This window comes from Cetorhinus maximus, chromosome 21 (assembly GCF_964194155.1).
Source record: "Cetorhinus maximus chromosome 21, sCetMax3.hap1.1, whole genome shotgun sequence".
In the NCBI taxonomy this organism is placed as follows: Eukaryota; Metazoa; Chordata; class Chondrichthyes; order Lamniformes; family Cetorhinidae; genus Cetorhinus; species Cetorhinus maximus.
In genome coordinates this window covers 95332096-95347303 of record NC_135899.1, presented here as the reverse complement: position 1 = coordinate 95347303, position 15208 = coordinate 95332096, and the positions used below count along the sequence as shown (strand labels likewise).

Genomic DNA, 15208 nt, shown 5'->3' with positions numbered 1-15208 from the left:
ATAAACAGTTTGACAATTTAGATAGAGTGGAAGGGTTGAGAGAGGTGTGGTGAGGTAGAACTGGGTGTTGTCAGTGTACATGTGAAGATTGACGTGCTTTTGGATGATGTTGCCAAGGGACAGCTTGTATATGAGAAATGGGGGGGGGGGGGGGCGCAAGGATAGATCCTTGGGGGACACCAGAGGTAACAGTCCAGGAGTGGGAAGGAAGCCATTGTAAGTGATTTTCTGGCTGAGATTAAATAGTTAAGAACGGAACCAGGTCAGAGCAGACTCAGCCAGCTGGATGATGGAGAGGTGTTGGAGGAGGATGGTGATGAACTCTGTCAAAAGGCTGCAGACAGGTTGAGAAGGACAAGGAGGGAGAGCTTAGTTTTCGTACAGTGATGTTGGATGTCATTTGTGACTTGATGTGTTCAGCCCATTGCACAACAGCTGCTAAAGTTAAATGCTTTGTCACTTTGTCACACAAGCAACACACATGGTATAAATTCTCTTAGATTTTAGGTACTTTCACTTCAGTTATTTTGTATATATCAAACTGTTGAATAACTATGAAGTTGTTTAATTTATACATGAGCAGAGGTGATAGTTAATTTGGTTTATGGCTTTTATTAAGGAAATAAAATTTGACAAGTGGACTCTGGTAGAGGCGTTGCCATGGAAAGTGCACCAGTTAATGGTGACTGACGGTTAACTGTCAAGCATGTTTGAAAGTTAAACCAAGCAGCTTGGCTCTGGTCAAGGCATTGTCCTGAAGAATGAACCAGTGAATGACTATCACTTATTTTGTTTAGCTGAGACAGGCGTAATGTGTGTGCTTGCCAACCAATCAGCACACACTCTTGCCATGCAGTATAAAGTTGCTTCCCTAACATTGGTATTCTAATTGTCCTGATGAGTGCAAGAGGAAAAGCTTTGACAAAATGTCTTTTATCAGCAATAATCTAACAAAACATCAATAGATAGGATAAGTGAATTTGGCACATCAAGCATGATCTTTGCATGGATCAGTTGCCATTTGTCTAAGTGTCAACTTTGTCAATTTAATCATCTTAAGGAAAATTTTAGCAAATATCTCCCTGCCCTGAAAGTGGTAAATTTGGCAAAACCTGACCACAATTTTTGTTGATCTTCGCCATCAGTTGCTCCGTACTAGTGAGCAGAAACAATCAGTTTTATCACTTCAGTCGATAGTTCCCTCTGCCCTCGATCCAGTTAGTTAGGCACTCAGCTGGCACTATTTTTAATGGAATTAATTGATTGCATTAATTGGCTTTTGGTGGTGGGGTGGGGGGTGGGGGCGGGGGGATGTAGGAGGATGGATACTGGAGTGGGTGTGGTGGAGGTAATATTTTCAAGCTCAAGATTTTCATTGATGCTTGTTGAATTATGTGTGAGACTGCTCTGAGCCAGTAAAGGTATTGAGAGTATGAAACTAATACATTAGCTCAGAGTACCTCTGCCCTAATAAATTGCAGCGCTTCCTTGTTAACTGAACTCTGATCCCTCAGCAGCCACGTCTGAAATGATCTGTCTCCACCTAGTGTTTACGTGACTCTAAATAGCATCAGCATCATGGTGGTACTAAAATATTCCGGATTTTACAGTAAACGTTATTCTTCGAGGAGTAGAGGTCAAACTAACACACTGTATCTGAGGCACTTTGTAACCATAGCACTTCCATTCCTTTAAAAAAAAAACTGGATTCGGTGCCTTCAAGGCTAGTTTGGTTCAGTAACCATAGTCACTGTAAAAGTCACATGCAAACAGAAAAATTGCCTTCCAGCCACTGTGTCCCTGACAAGCAAACCAAGCAAGTATTCTTAAAGGTGCAGTTCCCATTGATAATTTTGTGTAAATAATCCCACAAAAGTTAACAAGTTAAAGCAAGTACAATACAGAGGAATTCTTGGTTGGGTCCAGTTCCTGAAACAAAGTTAGAAAAAGATGTTCTTGTATTTTGTAAGTTTGAATGCGATCACCTCTCAGTCACAGGAAAGCATGTACACACGCACATGGAGATGTGCACTCATGCAACCACACAGGGATACACGCACATACAGACACACACGCACACACACGTATACACACATTACCACACACGGAGAAGTACACATGCACACGGAGAGAGAACGCAGTGCACACACACACAAGTACACAGGGAGGCGCATATGTGCGTGCATACAGACGACCAGCCTTCTTTACAGAATAACACAATATTCCCAAAAAATATTTTTAAAAACAATCCGTTTTCACACCATTACTGGAAAATGCCATGTGCGGACATAAGATGGGAGCACAATGCATCTGTCACATCCTCCATGTTTCTGACACTCTACTATTTCAGCTTGTACACTAAAGAAAGCTACTGAAAAGTCGCTGGTGTTTTTGCAAAGTATATCCGGTCAAGGGGAGGGATGGGGGGAGGAAACTGCTGCTGCAGCTCCACTGGGTGAACTGGCTTACAGTTTTCAGGGCAAAAACGTGCCTGCTGTTGCATAGAATCAGAGTGAGGAGCCATTCAGACAATCGTGTTTGTGCTGACCTGATCTCACTTTACAGCTCTTGGCCCTGAGCCTTGTAGGTTACCACATTTCAAGTGCATTTCCAAGTGTTTTTGGATGCAATGAGGATTTGTGCTTCTATTATCCTTTCAGGTAGTGAGTTCCAGGCCCTCACTACCCTGACTCCAGTGCAGTTCCAGTGGAGCGCTTCACTGTTGAGAGGTGTTGTCTTTTGAAACCAAGGTAAAAACAGAAAATGCTGGAAATACTCAGCAGGCTGGGCTGCATCTGTGGAGAGAGAAAGAGTTCATGTTTCAGGTTGATGACCTTCCATCAGACCAGGTTCTGATGATAAGACATTGACCTGAAATGTCAACTCTCTCTCTCTCTCCACAGATGCAGCCAGACCTGCTCGGTATTTCCAGCATTTTCTGTTTTCATTTTAGACTTCCAACATACTCAGTGTTTTGCTTTTGGATGTTAAATCAAGGTCCCAGCTGTCCTCTCAGCTCCCAAGGCATTATGTAGAAAAAGAGTAGGGGATGTTTCAGGCAGGATAGAGAGGGATGTAGAAGAGGTGGGGGAGTTGCACTGCTGGTTAAGGGGAATATCACAGCTGTACGACAGGAGGACACCTCGTTGGGCTCATGCAGTGAGGCAATATGGGTAGAGCTCCGGAATAGGAAGGGTGCAGTCACAATGTTGGGGGTTTACTATAGGCCTCCCAATTGCCGGTGGGAGATTGAGGAATAGTTATGTAGGCAGATTTTGGAAAGATGTGAAAGCAATAGGGTTGTTGTGGTGGGTGATTTTAACTTTCCCTATATTGACTGGGAATCACTTACTGCTAGGGGTTTGGATGGTGCAGAATTTGTAAGGTGCATCCAGGAGGGCTTCCTGAGACAATATGTAGATAGTCCAACTAGGGAAGGGGCAATACTGGACCTGGTATTAGGGAATGAACCCGGCTAGGTGGTCGAAGTTTCAGTAGGAGAGCATTTTGGGGAAAGTGACCATAAATTCAGTAAGTTTCAAGGTACTGGTGGATAAGGATAACAGGAGTCCTCGGGTTAAGGTGCTTAATTGGGGGAAGACTAATTATAACAATATTAGGCAGGAACTGAGGAATCTAGACTGGAGGCGGATGTTTGAGGGCAAATCAACAACTGACATGTGGAGGGGCTTTCAAACGTCAGTTGATAAGAATTCAGGACTGGCATGTTCCTGCTAGGATGAAGGATAATAAGCATGGCAAGTTTCAGGAACCTTGGATAACAAAGGATATTGTGAGATTAGTCAAAAGGGCTAGAAGGCTGGGAACAGATGAAGCCCGTGGAGAATACAAAGAAAGTAGGAAGAAACTTGAGCAAGGAGTCAGGAGGGCTAAAAGGGGTCATGAAAAGTCGCTGGCAACCAGGATTAAGGAAAATCCCAAGGCCTTTTATACATATGTAAAAAGCAAGAGGGTAGCCAGGGAAAGGGTAGGCCCACTCAGGGATAGAGGTGGGAATCTGTGTGTGGAGCCAGAAAAAGTGGGAGAGATACTAAATGAATACTTCTCATCAGTATTCACCAAAGAGAAGGACTTAGCGGTCGATTTGTCTAGGGAAGAGTGTGTAGATAGCCTGGGTCATGTTGAGATCAAAAAAGAGGAGGTGTTAGGTGTCTTGAAAAATATTAAAGTGGATAAGTCCCCTGGGCCAGATGGGAGTTACCCCAGAGTACCGAGGGAGGCAAGGGAGGAGATTGCTGGGGCCTTGACAGAAATCTTTGTATCCTCACTGGCTACGGGTGAGGTCCCAGAGGACTGGAGAATGGCCAATGTTGTTCCATTGTTTAAGAAGGGTAGCAGGGATAATCCAGGAAATTACAGGCCGGTGAGCCTTACGTCAGTGGTAGGGAAATTATTGGAGAAGATTCTTCGTGACAGGATTTACTACCATTTGGAAGCAAATGGGCGTATTAGTGAGAGGCAGCATGGTTTTGTGAAGGGGAGGTCGTGTCTCACTAACTTGATCGAGTTTTTCGAGGAAGTGACAAAGATGATCGACGATGGAAGGGCAGTCGATGTTATCTACATGGATTTCAGTAAGGCCTTTGACAAGGTCCCTCATGGCAGACTGGTACAGAAGGTAAAGTCGCACGGGATCAGAGGTGAGCTGGCAGGATGGATACAGAATTGGCTTGGTCATAGAAGACAGAGTGTAGCAGTGGAAGGGTGCTTTTCTGAATGGAGAGCTGTGACTAGTGGAGTTCCGCAGGGATCAGTGCTGGGACCTTTGCTGTTTGTAGTATACATAAATGATTTGGAGGAAAATGTAACTGGGCTAATTAGTAAGTTTGCAGACGACACTAAGGTTGGAGGAGTTGCAGATAGTGAAGAGGATTGTCAAAGAATACAACCGGATATAGATCGGTTGGAGACTTGGGCGGAGAAATGGCAGATGGAGTTTAATCCGGACAAATGCGAGGTAATGCATTTTGGAAGGTCTAATACAGGCAGGAATTATACAGTAAATGGCAGAACCCTTAAGTGCATCGACGGGCAGAGGGATCTGGGTGTACAGGTCCACAAGTCACTGAAAGTGGCAACGCAGGTGGATAAGGTAGTCAGGAAGGCATATGGCATGCTGGCCTTCATTGGCAGGGGTATTGAGTATAAAAGCTGGGAAGTCATGCTGCAGCTGTATATAACCTTGGTTAGGCCACACTTGGAATATTGCGTGCAATTCTGGCCACCACATTACCAGAAGGATATGGAGGCATTGGAGAGGGTGCAGAGGAGGTTTACCAGGATGCTGCCTGGTCTGGAGGTTATTAGCTATGAGGAGAGGTTGGAGAAACTCGGATTGTTCTCACTAGAGCGACGGAGATTGAGGGGCGACTTGATAGAAGTTTACAAAATTATGAGTGGCATAGACAGAGTAGATAGTCAGAAGCTTTTTCCCAGAGTGGAAGAGTCAATTATCAGGGGACATAGATTTAAGGTGAGAGAAGAAAACTATAAAGGTGATGTGCGGGGCAAGTTTTTTACGCAGAGGGTAGTGAGTGTCTGGAATTCGCTGCCAGAGGAGGTGGTGGAAGCAGGTACGATAGTGGTGTTTAAGAGGCAGCTTGACAAATACATGAATAGGATGGGAATAGAGGGATATGGACCATGGAAGTGCAAAATGTTTTAGTTGACGGGTAATATGATCGGCGCAGGCTTGGAGGGCCGAAGGGCCTGTTCCTGTGCTGTACTTTTCTTTGGGGTTAATTCAAAGGAGAACAAAGAACAGTGTCCTAGCCAATCAACATCACACAAACAGATCATTTGGTCATTATCGTATTGCTGTTTGTGGGAGCTTGCTGTATGCAAATTGGCTGCTGCATTTTCTATGTTTCAACAGTGGCTACACTTTGAAAGTATTTGATTGGCTGTAAAGCGCAATGTCATGAAATGAGCTTTAGAAATGCAAATCTTCCTTCTGGGGAAAAAACAGTCTCCTCTACTCCCATCTAATCCTTCTACCAATTACTTTTACTCTGTCTGCTGGTTATTAACCTCCTGCTAACAGAAATAGACCTTTCCAATCCACTCTATCTTGGCCCCTCAGAATTTCATACATGTCAATTAAATCTCCTTCAGCCTTCTCTGCTCCAAAGAAAACAACCTAAGCCTACCCAATCTTTCCACATAGCTGAATTCTCCATTCCTGGCAACACCCTTGTAAATAAATCTCCTCTGTACCCTCTCTATTTTGATCACATCTTTCCTGTTTTACCAGTTTTGTGAGGCAGGCAAGGCAATAATTGCTGAGGTAGGTGCTCCACCTATTTGTATTAAACATGCAGAATCTATTCTGACTCTTAATCCTTATTATGACAGCAATGCAAATCTACAGCTCGAAGTTTCTCGATGAAGGTATTACAATTTAATTGCAAAATCGCCTTATTGAAACCACTCCAGTCCAGTGGCAGTTGCTACATGCAAACTGTTTTAGTGAATTGTTTTAATTTCCATCCTGAGGGAGGATGATGGCCTTTTCAATATAGGAATAAAATGGAATCTACTTTCTTCTTCATTCACGGGATGTGGGCTTCGCTGGCTGGGCCAACGTTTATTGCCCATCCCTAATTGCCCTTGAGAAGGTGGTGGTGAGCTGCCTTTTTGAACCACTGTAGTCCATGTGGTGTAGGTACACTCACAGTGCTGTTAGGGAGGGAGTTCCAGGATTTTGACCCAGCGACAGTGAAGGGAACGGTGATAGATTTCCAAGTCAGGGTGGTGAGTGACTTGAAGGGGAACTTCCAGGTGGTGGTGTTCCCATGTGTCTGCTGCCCTTGTCCTTCTAGCTGGTAAAGGCTGTGGATTTGGAAGGTGCTGTCGAAGGACCCTTGGTGAATCCCTGCAATGCATCTTGTAGATGGTACACACTGCTGCCACTGTGCATCAGTGGTGGAGGGAGTGAATATTTGTGGATGTGGTGCCAGTCAAGTGGGCTGCTTTGTCCTGGATGGTGTCAAGCTTCTTGAGTGTTGCTGGAGCCGCACTCATCCAGGCAAGTGGGGAATATTCCATCACACTCCTGACTTGTGCCTTGTAGATGGTAGACAGGCTTTGGGGAGTCAGGAGGTGAGTTGCTTGCCGCAGGATTCCTAGCCTCTGACCTACTCTTGTAGCCACAGTATTTATATGGCTAGTCCAGTTCAGTTTCTGGTCAATGGTAACCCCCAGGATGTTGATAGTGGGGGATTCATTGATGGTAATGGTATGAATGTCAAGGGGAGATTATCCTGAGTCTCTGGATTACTAGTCCAGTAATACCACGATGTTGCCATTGCTGCCATCTCCCTGTTCCTAATCCTCCTCACATCAGTTATATACTTCTAAATTCCCATTTTGCAAAAGCTATGATTAAGTCCCAACTTGGCAGCTAAACCTGTTGTTTTTGGAATTTTCTGGAATGGCCCAACATGTGGATGATCTTTGAAGTTTAAAAACAGTTTCTTTGAAGATTGTACAGGCATTTCTTTAATTTGTGCAAGAGATTTAATGTGTTAGTTTTCCTCTTTGCATCTGTTGGATAAACTGCAGCAGTTTGCACAGGGTACACTAGTGAGAGGAGTAGTGAAAATATACAATTTAATTAACTTGCATACACACTGTGCCTTTAATATAGAAAATGTTTCCATGTTGCTTCCCAGTTCTCTGAAACAAAAAAGTGACCTTCAGGCCAAAGGATGGGATTTTCGAATGGGTGACCGAAAGCTTCCATGGGCTGGGTTTTAAAGAAGCTTTAAAGGAATAGTCATCGGGAATTTTGCGGCATTGGTGCTGAAATTCTTGATGGCACAGACACTTCTGGAGCGAGTGGAGAAAGGAGCAGAATGCACAAGATCCCAGAGTGAGAGGATTGTGGGGTTGGGGTGTGAGTCGACAGAGGGTCGGGGGAGTGGACATCAAGGCCATGAGTGGATTTCAATTTGAGAATGATATTTTTAAATTGGATGTTAGGCTGTTGGACTGGGAACCAATGTAGTTTGGCAAGGACAGGGATAATAGGTGAGCAACAGCAGGATTTTAAGGAATTTAAGTTTATAGCAGATGGGAGGCCAGCAGGCGAAGATCGGAATAGTTGAGTTTAGAGGTGAAAAGTGTGGATGTGGGTTTCAGCAGGATGGGTCTGAGACAAAGACATGGCTAATGTTAGAACAATTTAAAGCAGTGAGTCGAGGAGGTTTTTTATATGTACGTTTATAGCTCTGTTATCGTTTGTTGTTACATGGCACCACAGACACAAGGGGCTGAATTTTGCTGTCGGTGAGCAGGGGGCGGGGCCCACTCGTCGACGCACAAAATGAGGCGGATGATGTCGGGCGGAACCCCTGACATCATCCCGCCCCATTTAAATCTTCAGGAAGGCAGGGGCACAGTGCGATCAGCTGTCCGCCCGCCGACCTGTCAATGGCCAATTGAGGCCATTGACAGGACAATTAGAACAATTAAAGGACCTGCCCGTCCAACCTTAAGGTTGGCGGACAGGCCAGGAGCCCCGGCGGCAAATAGAGAAAACATGAAACCTCATCCAGCAGCGGGATGATGTTTCATGTCGGGTTTAAAAAACTTAAATAAAGTTTTAGTGAAATTTATTAACATGTCCCATCTTGTGTGACATTGTCACATGAGGGGGACATGTTAAGGATTTTTAAATTTTTCCATTTTTAACGTTTGTACAAGTGTAAGCGATCTCCCTGAGGCAGCACTTAGCCTCAGGGAGATGTGCACTCCTCCGTGCGCATGCGTGAAACAGCGCACTCTCGCATTTGGGGAATCCCCACCCGCACAGGGAGCACATAGCGCTTCCCGCCGGGCGTCACGCTGGGCGGGCCTTAATTGGCCCACCCACGTAAAATGGCAGCGGGGCCCACTTCTCCGGCAGGGATCAGCTCCCCGCCCGCCGGAGATTGGGTCGGGCCCACCCACCCGACAGACAGAAAATTCTGCCCTTTGTGTGTGGGAAGACAGTTTGTCAGCCAGATCGTGGAATAAAGCTAACCTTAAATCCTTTGAGTTTTCTGTATAAATCCAGCACAAAACTCACTTAAATTAACTCTCATACACTTACTACACTGTACATTGTGACCCACAGCTGAGTATGTGTTGGAATCATTTCAGAAGATGATTTGAAGGTTGGATTGTGTTTAGCCACAACATGAAATTAAGTTCAGTAATGAAATGATGAGGGACAATTTGCCAAACTATTGATGTTTTATTTTCCATGTAGTTACAGAAACCTGTAAACTTCAGAACAATTCTATTTTTATCTAACCTACTGTTCCTTCCCAATGAACTAGGGGAGCTGGTAGTGCAGTGGTGATATCACTGGACTAATGCTCAGGCTAATGTCCTGGGCACATGGGTTTAAATCTCCTCATGGCAGCTGGTGGAGTTTAAATTAAAGTAATAAATCTGCAATATAAAGCCAGTCAGTGACCTTCACTGTCTAGTTCAACACTGTATGCATGGAAAGGTTAAGCTATACTGATCAGGAAACCCCAACTTCTCTCCCTCTGTCTCTGGCCTGGCTTTCAGGAGCAGAGCACTTAAGCTAACTTCTATCTCCCCTAAGTGATGGTTTATGACTCTCTCTCTCTCTCTCTCCCCCCCCCCCACCCCCTCCCACCTAACTGTGGGAATGGGGTTAGGATCATCTGATGAGTCCTGCAGTCTGAAAACCTGTTGGCTTCCCTTCACCATCCCCCAGAGCAGACTTTGGCACTGCAAATGGGATTGTTGTAAACCTGGGTCCTGCCTTTGCCCTTTGCAGCCATCAGGAACTTTGATCTCTGTGTATTTCAGAGGAGAGTGGGATAAATAGGTAAAAATGCAGAATCCTTCATGGGGTGATGGTGACATCATGGTAATGTCACTGGACCAGTAATTCAGGGGCCCAAGCTAATGTTCTGAGGACATGGGTTCAAATCCAACCATGGAAACTGGTGAAATTTTGATTCAATTAAATTGAAAGCTAATCTCAGTAATGGTAACCATGAAACTACTGTCGATTGTTATAAAATCCCATCTGATTCACTAATATCCTTTAGGTAGGGAAATCTGCCATCCTTACCTGGTCTGGCCTACATGTGACTCCAGACCCACAGCAATGTGGTTGACTCTTAACTGCCCTCTGAAATGGCCGAGCAAGTCCCTCAGTTCAAGGGCAATTAGGGATGGGCAACAAATGCTGACCTTGCCAGCGATGCCCACATCCCATGAAAGAATTAAAAATTGCTGGGAAACTGGTAGAAACATCTCTCCATCCACAGTTTTAAAAAAAAACTGTAGAGTCTTTGTCAAGTCATTCTGTTGTTCTAAAAATCAGATTGCATTTTGAACAGTTGTGAAGAGGCAGTAAATGGAGGAAATTTGCTTGACCCATTAGGAGGAGCCTGTTTTAGAATCTTCAGTTAAACTGGATTATGCTTTTATAGGCCAGGGTCAAAACATTCAGTAATAAATTCCTCTGAAATTTCAACTCTAAATTCCAAATGTTTTTGCATGAAATGAAAGGTTGTGTTTAAGAGTTTTGACTTATCAATTATTTTCTGTTGATAGTTGTGACCTAAAACTTCTTTTCTTCCTAAATGTAGGGAAACCGGAGACAGGAAATGGACAGCTGGCTCTGCATCAGGGTAACTGAAGAGTTTGGGCATCAATCCTCAGGGTCTTGCTGAGCTAAAGGCCGAATGTACCCATCTTGGAAGACAAAATCCAAAATAAACAATGCTTAAGAAAAACCTTTCTGCTGATAAAATAATGGCCTTGATAATGCAAAAAATGTCTACATTTGCCTGTGGCACTGCACCATTTACTTTGTACTGTGACTGAAAGACTGTATTAATATTACAGTCTGAGATTAATGGCCTTTAGGAAGGTGGCCGGAGAACTATCATTTCTGAGTCATTCTGGATTGTGCAATTGTACCGCCACCTTCTGGACATGGAATGCTATGGCTTGGAAAGCAGCAAGATGCTTGTTACAGAAGATGGTTTGAGACTGTTAATTTGTTATTGAGCATATAATGTTTTCTTGTCTAAACAACTAATAAGTTTAAGAATCAGTAGGAAGCACACTTATTGTATAAAATGAGGGGATTTGGGGTTGCTTTATTTGTGAATCAACAACCAGCAGTAATTTAGAAATGTATTCTCTTCATTAACTTATGACGCAGAAAGGCTACTAATAACTTGAAAGCAGCATCAAAAAAAAGGAAAAAAAAGAAATCTGAGAGCATCTTTCCAATGATCTCAATCAAGAAGCCACTTTGCTGCCTTGCGCTAGTGTTTTTGACAGTGTAAATAGATTATGTTAACACTCTCCTGCTAAATGAACAGTAGCCACATTTACCAAGATCCAGGCTATGATTTGGCTTTCACAAGTTGCCTATCATTTGTTTTCTTTCCCCCTCCCTCAATCTCTTTATTTTGAAGGTGACAGTGCATCTCTAACCTGAGCTGCTTCAGCATGCAAAGGCAGGATGATCTGGGCATTGATTTCCTTTTATGGTTTCACATTGATTTGGAGCAATGGGAAAAAGCTACAAGATCCAATTTTCCTTTTCTGTCAAAATGGCTCCTCTTTCAGCCAGCAATCCAGCTCAGGAGCTGGTTAGATGTAACCTAATTGAGTCACTGCAGGTCCTATTTTGCTAATAGTTCATTGGGTAATGAAGTCAGGCTCAAAGGTAACCATTGAATTGAAGGTGTTTTATAATCATCACTGGGTTATAACACCAATTTCATTCCATGCAGTTCTATGTTTGAGAAAGGACAATAGGACAGTGGTGAAGATTTTTACTTTCTCAGTGGACCCAAAGCTAAGTTGCCATAGGAAGTAGCTGAGCAAGAGTTTTGATTCATGTTTGTAATGTGCAAATTTTGAGCCTTTAGTTGACTGGTTCTTGGGAGTTAGTTGCCAAGTGAAAATAGATCACATTTCAGGAGTTAGAACTGGCTGAAATCTATATGCCTATCACAAATAATTTAACATGATTAATACATCTCATTTCTCCAACCCTTCATGAAGAGGTTTTCCATTCCATTTCTGCTGATTTATTTGTACAATATTCTTAATCATTGCTGGATGTCAAGTTTATTTGAGTTTTGTTGGAATGAATGACATGCTAGCTTTATTTCGGGAGTCTCACATGAGAACATTGAATTATCTTTGGGTCTTTTCAAATAGAGTAGGACAATCTGCTGATTTTTCTTTGTCATTCCAAAGCTTTCTGCAAGCACTCCAGTTAACGTGCACCATGTACTCAGTATAGTCGCATAGTTCTTGAAATTTTATAATACTGTTCACTTTCATTTTAACGAAGCCGTGATATCTGAACTGGCTGAACAAGCTCCTTTCCAATGTGGGTGAGTTCTTCCTAAAGCTGTCACAGTTAAGGAAAGGAGGGGGGGAAATCAGTATAGAAGTTGCTCTATGCTCACCTGTCTTCCCCTTTGCAGACACACACTGGGCAGGATCAGGTTAAATTTGCTCTGCTGAAACTTTGCACTTTTCAAACTTTGCACTTTCTTTTTCCCAGTTCCCCTCCACTTGTCTGCAGGAGAAACACACTTCTCAACCATTATCTGCTAATGTAAAGCAGGCAACTAAGAACTCAGCCATGACCTGCCTTAAAAAATATCTTTTGGTTTAATGGTCATCCACTGAAAGTATCAGTCTGGTGATGCCACCTGGAAAATTACATTTTTAAAATGATCCCCTGAAGCCCTGTTCTACATGACTTATTTTCTTGTTGTTTGGTTCTTTTGGTGAGTTAGCTTCACATTGAGTATGAATTTGATTTAATCTTTCAATGATTGGATTTCAAAAAAAAACTTGCACCAGTCCTCTAAACAATAATAGCACTGTTCGAGATTGTCCCACAATGAAATCCTTTAGTTTAATATTTGTGCACTTGCCCCACATTAATGTGTAGTTGCTCTGTGAAATGCCTACCGTGTAAAATACAACTCTGTACTTTTCTGTTCCTACTGCAAATCAAAGTGTTGATTGGAAACAAGGTAATCATCATTACATTGATTTTAACACATTGCAATGGAATACACTCACTGCCAAATTTTACCTGGAAATGTGTAATTACTTTACAGTATCATACACATTCTTAATATTCATGTTCAGTAATCGATCGATCATTAAACAGCTATGTGGTACATCACTGGGAACAATTCTAAACTTATCAGGTTTCAATTTTTCTAGCTTGATAGGTTTGTTTTTGTAAAATGTTTGCTCATTGAAGATGACGACTATTTTTGCAAAGAGAAATAGAAAAGGTGCTTTGGAGTTATCACAGCTTTATCAGAGCACTAGAATTAATCAAAGAACCTGATTTTTGTTACTAGCCCTTAAAGGGGCCTCACACTGGCCAGCTTTTAATTTCTTTAAAACGCATGCTTGCAAAGAGAGAAATACATTCTAACAAGACAATATTTGGCTTATATAAATTAATTTAAAATTTAATTTTTATTTTCTTCAGTATAAATGCCTATTTACAAAGCAGAAGTGGAGCATTGTCGAATAGCTGAATCCAAATTGTGTGTGTATATTTCCAAACTGTTTACAGGCCAACAGGTCAGTTTGAGTTTGGGGTGGGGGGAAGAAAATGACCTGCATTTTGCCACATTACTGTGCTCCAAAGTTGAGATTTAATTCCACAATCTCTCAGGGTACATTTACAAACTCACTTCCACAATCCTAAATCTATGCTGCATTAAGTCTTTCAGACATATTCTTTTACTCCTAAATCGTTAATTCATTGTGGCCCATTAGTTTCCTTTACAAGAACCCAGTCTCTCTTTTTTACTGGAAACTTTCTGGGACCTTGTCACATGTGCTCCATACAGTGTAGGACACCTGCTTTGGCAGTGGAAGTTCTTATGAGTTGTGAAAAATTCCTAAATTATCAGCACCATAAGTGCCAGTAGGGTACAATGATTCTTCACAATGAAAGAACACTCAGTATTCATTAGCTCTCTAGATTTTGAATCTTTGTACTAATGAGGCTTCCTACTTTCCTGCTGTAACCAGGGATATGGGAAGGGTTCCATAGGTGTATATTACAATGTAAATGTTGAAAATTGTTTGATATTCTTTGTTTCACTTTCTGCACTGGCCAAGAATTGTAATTGCAGTTTTAACCTTGAATTAAACTTCCCAGACCGGGTTGAGCGAGCTGGTAAATGAATCAACAGCCAAATTGCAAACTAAACGGACAGCCCTGGAGGGTGTACCTGAGCAGCAGCGTGAGCTGTATGCCATTGTTTTAATAAGGCAAATGGGAGATGGTGTAAATCATGAAGCCAAACCAAAGGAATTGTATATTTTAAACAAGAGGTTTTCTTGAACACCACAATCACGAATGTTCAGGGCCCTTTGAACTGCAAGTCACAAGCTCCTGTTGATTGGATCACAAAGTATGTTCATATTTGTTACATAAATAATCAACTTGAATAAGCTTAATGTTTGTTCCTTTTGTAGATAACCATGCTATTATAATGATGATTTGGTTCAAATGGAGACATTGTCGCCCAGCTCCCTCATTCCCTTATTCTGAAATATGTATCTGTACTGCCAATTTTATGAATCTTAACTGCAGTGTGAATGCAAAGGAATAAGGACGTACTGCACACTGACACTGCATTTTAATTGCAGCCTAGTTGGTCATTAACATGGGCTATGGCCTTAATAATTGAACTTAATCACTTAAGGGTATAAAGTATGATTTTCAAAGTTTTTTTAGGAAAATATTACTAGTGCAATGACATATCTATATATATATTTCTTTACTGTTAATAAATTAGTGAATGAATTTTCAACCTGTCTCATTTTCATGTGTCTATTTTGAACATTTTAAGATGGGAAAAAAAGACAATAGTCTGTGTTCACCCTGCCCATGTGTATATGATCCTGCAAAAGATTGGAAATTAATAAAATTGCATTAATTGAATGCCATTAACCCCTGAAGTGATTAATATCCTTGTCAGCTTAACTCTTGAATTAAATAGAAGGATTTGTCATTGGAATTTTAAAATAGATCTACTTCTGCATTGTTCCAGACATTTCCTGGGTTTTTATAGGTGCATATCTGAAATTTACATTTCGTAGCAACTTTGGGAGAATTTTTAATTAAATATTGGCCAGACAA

The 15208-nt window shown here is 42.1% G+C and overlaps 1 protein-coding gene across 2 annotated transcripts in view; it reads left to right on the top strand.

Annotated features, from left to right (window-relative positions):
* The window catches only part of LOC144696155 (uncharacterized), a 220931-nt gene extending 206052 nt beyond the window's left edge, over positions 1–14879 (top strand). For both annotated transcript variants that reach the window (XM_078567509.1, XM_078567510.1), the window contains exon 7: positions 10641–14879. In XM_078567509.1, the coding sequence (XP_078423635.1) occupies positions 10641–10690 (50 nt within the window). In that variant the 3' untranslated portion in view covers positions 10691–14879. The remainder of the gene's footprint in view (positions 1–10640) is intronic.
* Positions 14880–15208: the final 329 nt, after the last annotated feature.